Source organism: Punica granatum, chromosome 2 (genome assembly GCF_007655135.1).
Source record: "Punica granatum isolate Tunisia-2019 chromosome 2, ASM765513v2, whole genome shotgun sequence".
NCBI lineage: Eukaryota > Viridiplantae > Streptophyta > Magnoliopsida > Myrtales > Lythraceae > Punica > Punica granatum.
Genome location: NC_045128.1, coordinates 16200138 through 16213987, shown reverse-complemented (window position 1 = coordinate 16213987; position 13850 = coordinate 16200138). Strand labels below are relative to the sequence as shown.

General features: G+C 33.4%; 1 protein-coding gene across 1 annotated transcript; it reads left to right on the top strand.

The window, feature by feature from the left end:
- Positions 1 to 11833: 11833 nt before the first annotated feature.
- Positions 11834 to 12732, top strand: LOC116194998 (auxin-responsive protein SAUR76-like). The gene has a single exon (XM_031523942.1). The coding sequence runs from the start codon at positions 11939 to 11941 to the stop codon at positions 12356 to 12358; it is 420 nt and encodes a 139-aa protein (XP_031379802.1). The 5' UTR covers positions 11834 to 11938; the 3' UTR covers positions 12359 to 12732.
- Positions 12733 to 13850: the final 1118 nt, after the last annotated feature.

Sequence of the window (13850 nt, the reverse complement as noted above, 5' to 3'; positions counted from 1 at the left end):
GTATCTAGGAGTGCTATCCGTATTTGCGGGTTCACCCTGTCAGGTTTTATCATCATGCAATTATTTTGCCGTATTATTGACATACAGGTTCACCATACCAATTTATGGGTGGCACCGAGTCCGCATCTGGGAGTGATGTTGGCTCCGATCAATCCCCACATTCGACATTGGGGGATTCACCGTTAACTCTTCTTCCAAATGACGGCCTAGAGGGTATCGACCCCACGATGATGATGATGACGTTGTTGAAGGTCAAGACGCGGGAGTTCACAGTTCGATTAAATAGCCTTGGGAACAAGATGAGCTACTAATCAGTGGGTGGCTATTATATGGAAAAGATTATGTGGTCGACGACGATCAAACCACCGGGCAATTCTGGAACAAAATCCATGACCATTGTCACCAACACAACAACACCTTTTTCTCGAGGAAAACAGAAAACTCCTGCAAGCAACGATGGTACAAGATCAAGCAAAATTGCGGGAGCTTCGAAGGGTGCTACCAGACTGCTGGGCGGCATCGTCAAAGTAGAGCAAATGAAACGATGTCATGGAGGTGGCGCACAAGCTATTTAAAGATAAGCACAATATAAAATCAAATTTCTCCTTCATGCTGCATTGGAACATGCTTAGGAAAGAGCTGAAATGGCGAGCACTTTGGATCCAACTGATAGTTTGAAGAGAACTAAGAAAAATGCTTCAGGGGGTTACATGGCATCGTCCAAACCAAATGAAGATGGAGGCCCTCTACCTGGTCTGGAAGGTAGAGACGTTGCAAAGAGGAAAAAAAGTTAAAGGTAAATCTTCTCTTTCTGCAAATGAGGCGTTTGAAGTTATCTCTACCCGATGTGATTCGTAAGCTCTCGGTATGATGACATCATGAAGATGAAGGCATGGGAGTTCGAGATGAGATAGGAGTTGGAGGACGAGATCAAAGCCGACCTAAAGTTGGAAGAACTCACAATAAAAAAAAAGGCGCGTCCAATCGGAAGATATGAAATTGTTGTCGCAACTCATTTCTATAGATAAGTGTATCGTGCCTCTGAAAGTACTTGCCATTCATGAATAGCTGATAACAGATTTTATAGAGAAGTTGTACCCCTTTAATTAGCTATGTAATTGTAATTTGCATTTATAGTTGTCGCATCTCACTTTGTTTGTATTTTTTATTTCTAGATTAAACATTTATTGTGGGAAGGGTCTAATCATATCTATCTATCTATCTATCTATCTATAAATCTATAAATATGACTAAAATTCTTGCATATTGGGACAATTGTCGAACTGGTTCTGTGCTAGTCAGTCGCCTTATTTATTACGATGGTGATCAGCCGACGAGCCACTACCAGCCATATCTCTTCTCTCTCTCTCTCTCTCTCTCTCTCTCTCTTCAAAGTGAGAGAGTAACATAGGAAAACCAAATCTCAACGGTGGGTGACTCGTTGGCGGCAAGCTTTGTGCACGCCGACGATCTCGTCTACGGCATTGATGGCTCGTCGCCGCTTGGTTTCCTCACAATCACCTCTTGCCCCCCTTTCTCTTTCCAAGTGTGAGCCACCATTTTGCAATTACAAAAATTTTTGGGCACCATTACAAATTAAGACAAATAAGCTTCTATTGAGCGAATTAGCTGGAAAAATAAATAAACTTCTCATTATTTAATCAGTAAATTTTTTGACTTAATATACTCAGTTAAGTCATTTTTATTAAACAAACAAGCTGAATTATATTAAAGAGCTTAAAAATTAATTTAAACACTTATTTTTGGTAATCAAACATTACCTTGCTCTTTTTGGCCGACTTTTCTTTGAGTGGAAAAAGGAAATGGAATGAAATTTCACGACATTCTAGATTATATTTTGAGTTGCAGCTTCGCTGCCCCCCATCCCCTCCTCTCCCTTTCTCAGATACCAAATGTAACATCAAAAATCCGTATCCGCTCCTTTTGACCTGCTTAAATTAGTAATGCAATCAACTACAAAGTAAGTGCAAGTTTCATACAAGAGAAATAGAAAGAAATGGAATGAGATTTCACATTCTTATTAAAATTCTGTTTGGCATTATAGCTTCGTTCCACTCCCCAGTACCAACTACGACCTCCAAATCTGTGCCCATGTATATCTATGGTACTATAGAAGTTCGAAACTCCAAAATGTGATACTTATTATTTCAAAATTTCATTTTTACCATTTCCATGCACTTATAGATATTTAAATTTTATTCCATCCTTTTAATGAATTCAGGTAATTATGGCAGTTTCAATAAATTTATACACTTATTAATTCTTCTTAGGTTATCAAGATCATTCACAATTTGGATACCTTAATTCCATCAGATATATTCAGATAAATTAGTCATACTCTTGTCAGACTACTTGCATTATCCATTTAATATTTTTACTCGTGCGATGCAAATGTTTAAAGTTTTAAAACAATAATTTCATATTTTAATTATTTTTGTTAATATTAATTGTCAAAAATTACATTAACTTAATATTATAAAATACGTGTTAAATTCATGAACATAGTTAGTTTTTTATAAAAAAAAATTAAGTAACCTATGCGCATATAAAAAGCATAATTAATGCATGTTGACATATCAAATTTAATAAATATATACGATACTGTAAAAGAGAATTTTATATAAAAAAAATGCTTGTTATAGAAGATTGTGAAATTTAGAAAAATGAAAAAAAAATTACACTGAAAATTAGAGAAATTAATATTTATTCTTTTATAAGTAATTTATGACCCTTAAATGCACATAAATGAAAATAATATTTTGTATTTTGAAAGATTCATTTTTAGTGAAAAGAGTTCTAAAAACTCTTGAAATATATTTCAAGTGCTTGTATTATTAAGAATACGATACATATATTAAAACAATTACAAATATAAAAAGTAAAAAATAATGACATGTTCCTCTTAAAAGCCCTACAACTATACATTTATTTATTTATTTATTTATTATGCATGTATATCCCACCATCTTACCATTTGAAAAGTTTTTGTTTTTTTGAGAAAGAAAATGAGATTTTAGAATATTTTATTGTAGGATTCCCTATTTGATGACATGGGGTTAAAGGATTTGGAACTCTTCTTTAGTTTAATGTATAGATAGATAGATAGATGGTGCTCCGTACTCTCTTCTTAATATTTTTTCAGTATATACACTTACAATAATTACTTAATATAACTTGTCACGTGATCGTGAGAGAAGAAAGAAAGTGGCTGATTGGACCAAAGAGGAGGGAGAAGAGAGAAAAGAGGAGAGAGTGGCTATAAGAGAGGGGGAGGGGGGAGTCTCCAAATTTGAGAAAAAAATTTGTGTTGTTTTGACAGTGAAATGAGCTTTCGGTCTTAGGTTATGTTAAGTTTACCGAGCTTCCTATTTTATTTTTTGGATTTATTGAAGTGGGTTATTAATTTTGTTAAGGCTCGGCTATTTCCATCCCTAATTGCCTAGTACACTCCATTTGTTATTTGTTGTACCGAAGTACCCTCAACTGCCTATTTATGACTTTAATATATATGGAAACGCAAGTCACTCTCCCAACTCTATCATTTCCATTCTTAATTTATTATCTTTGGTCATTAAATTGCATAAAATCGTATGTATACAGTTTGTATTCCTGATTTAATTGTCTTCACGATATGACCATAACATCAAAAGAAAAATGATAAAATTATGAAATAAATGAACTTTTTGTATTAAGTTATACTTACAAAGGTAACTCATATCTAATATAGAATTATCGAAAAATTCACCATAAAAATTACTATGAACATCCAACATAAATAAAAGAAAGTTATAAAATCAAAAATATAAATATAAAAGAGCACATCATAAACTTCAAATCGCCATCCCACAAACTTACATAATCTTATCATAAGTTTCAAACTATTTTGCAATTTATAAGTTTCATTAGAAAAATCCTATGCAAAAATTTGTTTAATGTTGTTATAAAAAACTTTTGTTTAATGTGATGGTCGACGATCGCGAGTCTCAATTATGTGTCCGTGTGGACCTGATGAGTGTATTACAAGAGAATTGATTTATAGGGCTAGATTATAAGATTTTCATATTTATTTACAATGATCGATCTACTTTTACCTTTAGTGAAAACCACTTTATTTGAATATAGATACTTTCGTTTTTTGTGTGTGTGTGTATTTTAGCATCGAGATTTATAAAAGAGTAATCAAACTCTAGATAAATTAGATTTGAAATCAATACGTGAGAATTTTTTCGAGTTGGTTCAAGTGGTTCGGCGTTTATTCTCCTTAAACAATATGTCTCAGGTTTGAGTCTTGTGTGAATTGGATTAGTAAGGGGCCATACTTCCGGATAACAGGGTGCCCACCGAAGTAAGAATTGTCTTTATTTATCATAAAACAATTTAAGATACATCTAAAATAATAATGTTAGCAAATCTAGCTATTTTCCATAAAAGACATAATAGTTTACATATAGTAAAATGTATGCCTGAATTAAAGCAAAAAAAGAGAGAGTAAAAGATGGACTCCAGATTTAAATAGGGCGTCTAACCATATTTGTTAGTTGTCATAAACATGGGAGGGGAAATTTAGTACAACAAATAACAAATGGAGCGTATTAGTTAAAATAGGTGTGAAAATAGCCCCAACCCTTTGCTAATTGACATAATATTATAATTAGTTAATTATGAATTCCAATATATCATACATTCCTTTTAACTTCTTTTTGTTAAATATATTCCAAAGAATGTACCGTACTCATATTTTTTGATGCACATAAATAAACAGTGCAAAAAAGTGAAAAAATTAAATTAACTTTTAATATTAAATTGATCATGCGAAACAAATTTTATCTAATTAAACCATGCAAACTATGGGCAAATAATTAGTTATAGATATACATAGATATGTTGCTCCCTAGTTATACGCCATATGGTATAATGGAGAAGTGAGATTTCTCCTCTCCAGCTCCTTAGAGGCTTCTCGCGTGAGTTGTGAGAGCAATGATCATTTAGTTTTAGCTAGGAGCATTCCTTTAGGGATAAGGCTGATAGTATTTGACACGATACGATAACACAACATGAATACGATATGGAGTTAAGCGGATTTGGGTTAAGGCTAAATGTGTTTCGTGTCTAAATAGGTCAAACCCGTTTAGACACCATAAATAATCGTGTTTAAATGGGTTCAATCCTTATAACCCGTTTAGCCACAGTTAGACTCGATTATATTATATATTATCGTGTTAATAAATTGTTTCATATATTGTATCAATTTATAGAAGAAAATACACTAAAATCATATAAATCTGTATATATAAATCACTTGTTTATGATATTTTTATCATGTCAATCGTGTAGTAATATGTAATTAAAGTTAATAGTGTCATATCATATAGGTAAGTATATATATACATTTAGACATGCTTAATTAAACGGATTAGACTTGTCGTGTCCGTGTCAACCTATAATTAAACGTGTCGTGTTCGTGTTTGAAAATCTTGACACATTTATTAAACGTGCCGTATTCGGGTTTAGAGATTTTTGACACGAACTCGTTTAGACACAATCCGTTTAAGCATGACATGACACATATTGCCATCCCTATTTAGGGAGACCAAACGGATGAACATTTGGGCCGTTTAATTAGTTGAAATTGATGACACATTTGTGGTTTTTTTTATAGAGAAAACTATCAATTTAATCCCTGAAGTTTACAATGGACTTTTAATTTGATTCTCAAAAACGTTTTGTCATCACTATGGTCCTTAATGTTTTTATTCCATATATCAAAATGATCTACTATTAAAATGATAAAATGGAAATTTGATGTGGCGTCCGTCCACCATGGATTGACACTGTCACTTAATCTGTCAAATTTTAAAAATGAAATCACTTTATAATCTTTTAAAAATAAAAAAAATAAGTTTCTAATTATAAGAGGAGAGTTACAATTGGAGCGCCCCACTGGCAACCACCCCCTAAGTGAGTTGCATGACCCCTCAGTTCTCTATCTCTCTTTTGACATAGAGAGTGAGATAAGGGGGAGGTCAAATAAGGGCTTCCTGCTGGCGACCTCCTCCACCAACGAGGTTGTTGGAAGCCTTTGTACTCCTGGCAACTTCATTAGTAAGGGTGACTGACGGCACGGAGCCCCCGCCCACTCTCCCATCTCCCCATTTTTGTTGAAAATTAGAATAAAAAATAAAAAAGTATATATAATGATATCATTTTGACTATGTTTTTTATTGATTTTTTTGATGCCATCAGTTCACATAAAATGTCACGTCTGATTTCCGTCACTCTAATTAACGTCGGACCGTTTTGATAAATGGAATAAACCGTCAAGGACCATGGTGATGGAAATTTTTTTTCGATATTCAAACTAGGGGTAGTTATAAAATTTTAGGAACTAAATTGATAGTTGTTTCTTTTTAAAATGACTGTCAATTTACCATGCCTCTTCCACCATGTACTTGAGAATTTCTTTTCCTTTTCCCGGCTCCTCTACCTCTTATATCAAGATTTTTTATTAATATTTGCCTTTGTTAAATCGATATTTCTTCCAATTCAAACCGCATTCCTAGTCTTAGTATGTATATTGGGAAGAAAACTATTTGACCTTATTCCTTCCTTGTTTTTTCAAGCCACAAATAATTGCCAACAAGAATGTGATCCTCATTCCATCACGGCGAGGAGGAGTCAAAATAGAAAAGCTCTTATTGGTTCCAGGGGAAATAGGTCAATAATTGGCGATAACCTCTCAATGTAACTGGGTAGACAGGGGCTCCATAGTAGGGCACTAGGTAGTCTACCGGTAGAGCCATTTCCGTAATAATTGGAGTTGGTTCCTGTTGATGATTACTGTTGATGATTTGTCATTCTTCTTCTTCTTTTTTTTTTCCTTTTACTATTATGGGAGGCTAACAAATTTAGCATAAATAAAGAGAAAATTAACTCAATAGATGAGAATAGCCCCTATAATAAGAATTAAATCTAAAATCTCTTAACTCCACTCCATTTCAACTATAAATTATTATATTTATTTGAATTTATAATGATTGTGTTGTTGAATTTTGAAAAAAAAAGTAATGAATAGTTGATCAAAAGTAATGACTGTATTGTTGAATTGTGAAAAAAAATGAATAATTGAGAGAGTTTAGTATTAAAAATTGAATTGAACGGTAATTAAGATAAAAAAATTAAAGAAAAAGAGAAAAAGTAATAATTATATTATTGAATTGAAAATAAATGAAATTAAAGTGGAGTAGAGTTAAAAAAATTACTCATTTATCAAATAAGATCTTATTTTATAAACATGAGTTGGTGTGCATGCATACTCACTTTCTCTTATTCCTATAATGTCTGGTATACCTACTATCAATTTATAAATACATAAATAAAGAATATAAAAAATTATATTATACTTTTTTTGCACAATTCAAAAATTCAATGACCTCTCACTATTTCAATTTAAATCGGATCATATTAATTTTTTATTTATAAAGGATACTTATGAGTCTACTATAATGAAATGAGATATAATATATTTTTATAAAATATATTTTTATTTGTAAAATCACAAATAATGCAATAATGTTGATATGGTATTAGTCACGGCATCAATTTCCCCCCCAAAAAAATCTAAAACATACTAGAAAATAGGGGTGCTCAGGTTTGGATACCATATTTTTTTTTTCACGATACCTGGACTCTATCATGTAAGGAACATGTTCCAAGATTTTGAAACCAAATGCTACCATGTTGAGTCCTGGACCTGGAACCTGTATTATACCACAGGTTCCAAGTACCATATTGGAATTTATAAAATTTTTTATCTCGCTAAATAAAATCCAAAATGTCTAATCCATAATCAGTAATCATGCAAAATAGAATGTCGACATAGATTTAGATTAATCAACAATACATTTACAACAAAGATGAATATGTCTCATCAATCCATCAACAAAACTAAACATCCTTAATACGTTCAGACCTCACTGAAGTTGTCGAACCAAAGCTACCGACAATAAGGAGTACGAGACTTTCACCGAGAGAAAGAGAGATAGAAAGGGGAAGACGGTAAAATAAAAGGGAGAAATATATATGAATGTAACAATAGAAAATTATTATTGGGTCTGGATATCGGTTTCGGTTCCAGTTTTGAGTACCCCATATGTAAGAACCGGAACCTGTTTTCATTGGTTCCTCATTTTAATACCCGGACCCTATCATATTTTCAATACGAACTATTCGGACCCTATCCTAAGGGGTAGATGGTTCCAGATATATCCGATATCCGTGCAAACCCCTACTAGAAAACTAATAGGCAAGTGTTTCCTTGGAAGGGGCTTATGATATTAATCTTAGAATTGGATCGATGTCGATGGCCACCACCTCTTCTAGAGTTTTCCGGCTACCTCTGCCCAGAGTTTAGCAGCCACCGGAGGGGCCCGAGCTCCCGAGATCGAGCCCGAGATTAGTTGAGAGACACAACACGTGTAGATGATTTCATCTAAAAGAACCTATCTTATTTTGTCGAATCAGTGTACCATGTTATTATATTTCTTTGTCCTTGTTAACCAAATTTCACTCCTTAATGATAAAACATCAAATGTTATAATTTATTTCTTTTTATTACTTTCAACTGTTGTCCAAATCAGCTAATCGGTACATATTGTTGTAGCTGGAACTTAGAAGCGGCTAGCAAGGTGCCGGCCTAGAAAAGAGATGATGGATCAAGCAACAGTACAATCCAAAGATAATCTCCACAAGGATAAAAAATTAACATGAGAAGAGTTTTTTTTCTTTAATATATATATATATATATATATATATATATATGAGAAGCTTGTAAATTTAATAAAAAAAAATTATAAAGAAACATGAATAATTCCATTAAGAAATCAAATGCAAAACCTCTAAATTATAAAACGAGGATATGATCAGATTTTATAATCAGGATTTTGATTTTAATTCTACCCACTACACAACAAAAACACACGTTTCCCAAGTCAAATTTATAATATCATCTCTTTGTCTTTTTCCACAATCAAAATCAAAATCAAAGTTATTTTAACTCTGAAACCAAACGTCCCCTTAATTACTTTGTTCACTACTACTAATCTCAAGATATTTATTTTGGTGAAACTTCAAATCTTCTTGCAGTCAAATCGAAGGAAATTATCTTTATGAATCTCTTAGATCAAGTGTAAATTGATTTACATTTGCACCATTAAATAAATAAATCAATCGAGATCCGAACAAATTGATCATTATATAAGCTCGCTTCGAAAAGAATGAGAAAGAGAAAAGTTAATTTATATATCGTTTGGTAATTAAGCCACCATCGATGTTACAAACAAAAGTGGGCTTCTAATTCGCCCTTTTAGATCTCCTGTCGTCATGAATGGAATCCAATTGAAAATTTGCTTAATTATTTATGCGATTGGAAGGTTAAAGAACATGTAGTTGCAGGATAAAAAATAATGGGGTTCGAGACCTTTTGGGTTTTTGTAACTCTCTACTTACTCATGCACATGGCTGTCGCTTTCGGGAGCAAACTTTCTTGAATATTAAATTAGAAAAACTAAATAAAAATAACATTAAAATAGAATATACTGTCATTTGTTAATTGTTCTCGATGGGGGAGTGAATATCCCTATATAACGTATCCGGTTGGTACGGGAACGAGGAAGGTCGAAAGCAGACAAAAACCATTTGACATAGTCATTTTCTTATTCATCTTATCATTTAATTTGTAGGAAAAATAGAATTCGGAAAAAAATGCCAGCCATAACAAAATAAGATAATAAACAAACATGCCATTCATAACCTTTTCTTTCTACCAACCGAGTCCTCCAAATAAATAGTATTTGATGATTGATTGACTAGAAATGGTCTATAAGATAAAAAGAATTTCAGTTTATCAGTTTTTTCACTAATGAAGAGATAATTCATTTAGGATTTATGAACACGTCACAAAAGTTTGCCAATGATATGTACATTTACATATGTCAATATTATCACCTATAGTCAAGAGAGTAAGGAGGAATTTTATTTGGTTTTCATCGGATTTATCCCTCTAATTTAGTAGAAGAAACGGATTCAATTTTGTTGGATTTTAATCGGGCTTTTAATAGGTTCAAGAACCTACATTGTGAAGGTTCTATTTCAGCTAAAAGGAAGCAGCAGTTGGCAGTAGATAGCAGCAAAGAACAGAGAATAAATTCATCTGTCAAGAGGCTGCTACCAGCAAGAGATGAAGCCTTGATCGAAAGAAGAGATCAACTCCAATTGGGATGAAATTTTGATAGCGGTTTCAATACTCATGAACTAAATTCTGAACTGTCAGAATTTTACTTGGAGCTATGTAGGTTTTATTTGGGCTGAGTTTGCAACTCGCTCTATCTAAGTGATGAATATTGATTTTGGTTGATCCAAGAGAGTGTTCTCTTGAGTTTTGTTGAGTTTGGTTAATGAAAAATAATGTGTAATCTCCACTGATAGTGAAAAACTGACTATTGCGTATTTGATTGATTGAGCACCCGTTTTCCAACAGTTTTAACCCATTTTTGAGATCTCAAGGGAACTAATTAAGGTTTTGTTCCAATTTCCCGTACAATTTTTCATTGCAAAGCAACTATTTCTGAAACTATGAATGAAAGAGGATTTCAGTTAGCTGAAAAGGATTCTATGTTGTAACCGATAAAAAAAAAAGACAATGTTCAATCAAAATTAATAGAATCAAGAAATATTGAAAGAATCCTTCAAGGTTAACTATAACAGAAAAACATAGATCAAAGAAAACCGTCATACATCATCTTATATCAACTTCTTCCCAAATATAATTGATTTTCCAGTAAAAACTGGAAAGAGGGTAGTCATCGAATCCTTTAAAGAAGAATTTTCAAGGAAAACACATCACAAAGCAAAATATGAGGAGCTTGGATCACCTCGAGTTCAAATTTAGAAGAATTATTAAAAAAAAAAAAACATTTGAGGGTTGATATATGTCGTGGCTGGTTCATTATGTTTTGGAAGCCCCTTCTTGAAATTTTAATTAATTACCAGATCTTGGTTTGTGCGTATTAATATGTTCATATATTTTACCTAAATTTGCCAACACAGCACACCATCACTATTGGCTCCTTATTCTGAGTAGCTAAATCTGTACACATAACCAGAAACACTATCTAATCTCGGTATCACTGTGCTCAACCTTTTTCACGACATAGAGCATGTGACCTCGTATCCGAAGATAATTGTTTCTGATTAATAATTTCTCAGCTTATTGTCCCCCAACCAAAAATATATATTTATATTCCGCCGATTGTAGGAGGGCCCCACTCGGGCAACCAATCAACAATATTCCCTTCTCTAGAATTAGACTAAAAAAGAAGATACATGTATCTCCACAAAAAAAAAAACTTTTTAGTTATATCTCAAGAAATACTTATTATAAATAACATACACGGATATAATAATAACTCTTATTTTATGAATTAGTGAAACCAAAATAAGTTTTATTTTTTTTAAGATAAGACCATGAGTAATAGCAGCCATAAGGTGTATTTAGTGTGTTCAAAACTCCGAATCGTAGATGAAATTTCGTTAACTGAAAACGTGATTTGTTGTTGATCCACAGTCTCATGATTAACAAGCTTGAATTATTAGTTAATAGGGATTACGAAAAACATATATTCGCTGAGAAACATCCGTGGATAACCTTTTTCCCATATATATTTGAATTTGCATTTTATTCTAATAGAAAATCTATATCCAAAATTCTACCTGAGCTTTATATATAAAGGAACCTTCCCTTGCTCCTTCTCAAACCCCAAAATCTCTCCTCCCTCTCCACCTCTCTATACATCCATCATCTCATTGTTTCTAAAGCTTTTCCTTCTCTCTCTCGACCTTGAATATTTATATTGTGCAACAAATGGCAAAGGGTCCCAAGCTCAATAAGTTCAAGTCAGTCCTCAAGAAGCTCAACTCCTTTGGCAACCACCGCCTAAGCCGCCAAAACAACGCCGTCTCCCCGACCGCTGCTGCCGCCATTGCTGCTGCTGCTTCAGATGACGAATCCAACAACTCAACAACCTACCGTTCAGATTCCTTCGAAGATCTCCGTCCCGTGTATGTTGGCAAATCTCGCCGCCGCTACCTAGTGGGCCCGGAGGTCGTCCACCATCCACTTTTCCTGGAACTTGTGGAGAGGTCTGGAGGACACAGTGAAGATGACTCCAGCTCGATCCATGTGGTGGCCTGCGAGGTGGTGCTGTTTGAACACCTGCTGTGGATGCTGGAGAATGCGGACGAGTCCATGGATGGACAGCTCGTGGACTTCTATGCGTGCTGATCATCGACTACTACATATGACCAAGCAAATTCTTGCCTGCCGGCATTTACGTACATAAACCTGGTTTGGGCCAGAATATACCTTCCCGGCCGGCATTCGATTCACTCGGTATTAGTCTGTGCATATACTTCATTTCTTAATTAGATTCGATTGAAGGTTTACGGTTACGTGAATAACTAAAGATTAGGCGGTGTAGAAAATTGTGTAATTTTATGAGAAGAGAGAAAAAGCCGTGAGGAGAGAGTCATTGATGTATCATGTATGTTAACCCCATTTTCATGCCGGCTAATCTCTAGAATTGTTCTTCTTAGTCACAATTGTCTTTTTCTGCTGTACATTTATTACTTTTCCGGTGATAAACTCTTATATACGTACACATATATATGTTCTCTATAAATTCTATATGTATTTTATTATCACCATCTCATTCTTATTACGTACTGTAAATATTTCCCCGTATATATATTTTGAAAAATATACAACACAAAAGGCCAAGAACGCCCTTGTCACCAAGAGACTGCAGCAGAAGAGATGAGAGGAGCATACACGAGGATGGAATACACAGCTTGTATATAGATTAGCCCTATTGCATTGGCTAGAGCATTGCCTTCTCTAAGTGAAAGTTCTACGATGCATTTACTAAAAAATGCATATATATATATATATATATACGTACATGCTTTATGTAATCAATAGATGAATCTGATGTGCCTACATTTCCGAAAAAGGCTCCAAGTAATTTACTTATAAATCAGATATATCATATGAAAAGTAATATAACTAAATTAATTGAGATCAAGTAATTTATTTGAAAAACACAAGTAATTTACTTGAAGATATCATACATTTATTTTTTGAGAGTTCGATGAAAGCAGATATATATAGATATATATATATATGTATATATCCTCGAGATTGTCACTGAGACAGAGTCTGTTGTCTTCGCAAGCTGGAACTTGTACTGATAGCTCCGGACCGTGTTGAGTAGCCTTAATGAAGCTGATCACTTCATCCGGATACGACTTATTAGCGTGCCTATTATGATGATGAGAACAAAGTGCGAGATGACTTAACTTTCGAGTTCTTGATACGCCACCTAGCTAATGCAGCTGCACTGACCTAATTATTAATTAGTAGCTTTCTAGAACTCAACGATTATTTTTTTTTGGTTGAACTCAACGACTAATTAAGTGATTGTCAACATTTTAAGGGTTTTCATGTATGAATACATGTATATCTTTTGTACATCCATTTTGTATGTTTAATGGGACTAATCATCAAGCTGATCAACAACCAATCATTATACTTGACTAACGTATATAATTAAGGATTCAAAAGTGGGCTTATAAATTCACAAACATTATGGGGAAGAAAAAGTCAACAAATTCAATATTAGGGAGAACCCATTTTGTACAAATAAAACATACATATATAATCGTATACATATATCCTTCTGAGGAGACACTAATTAATATATATCACAGTTTCTTTT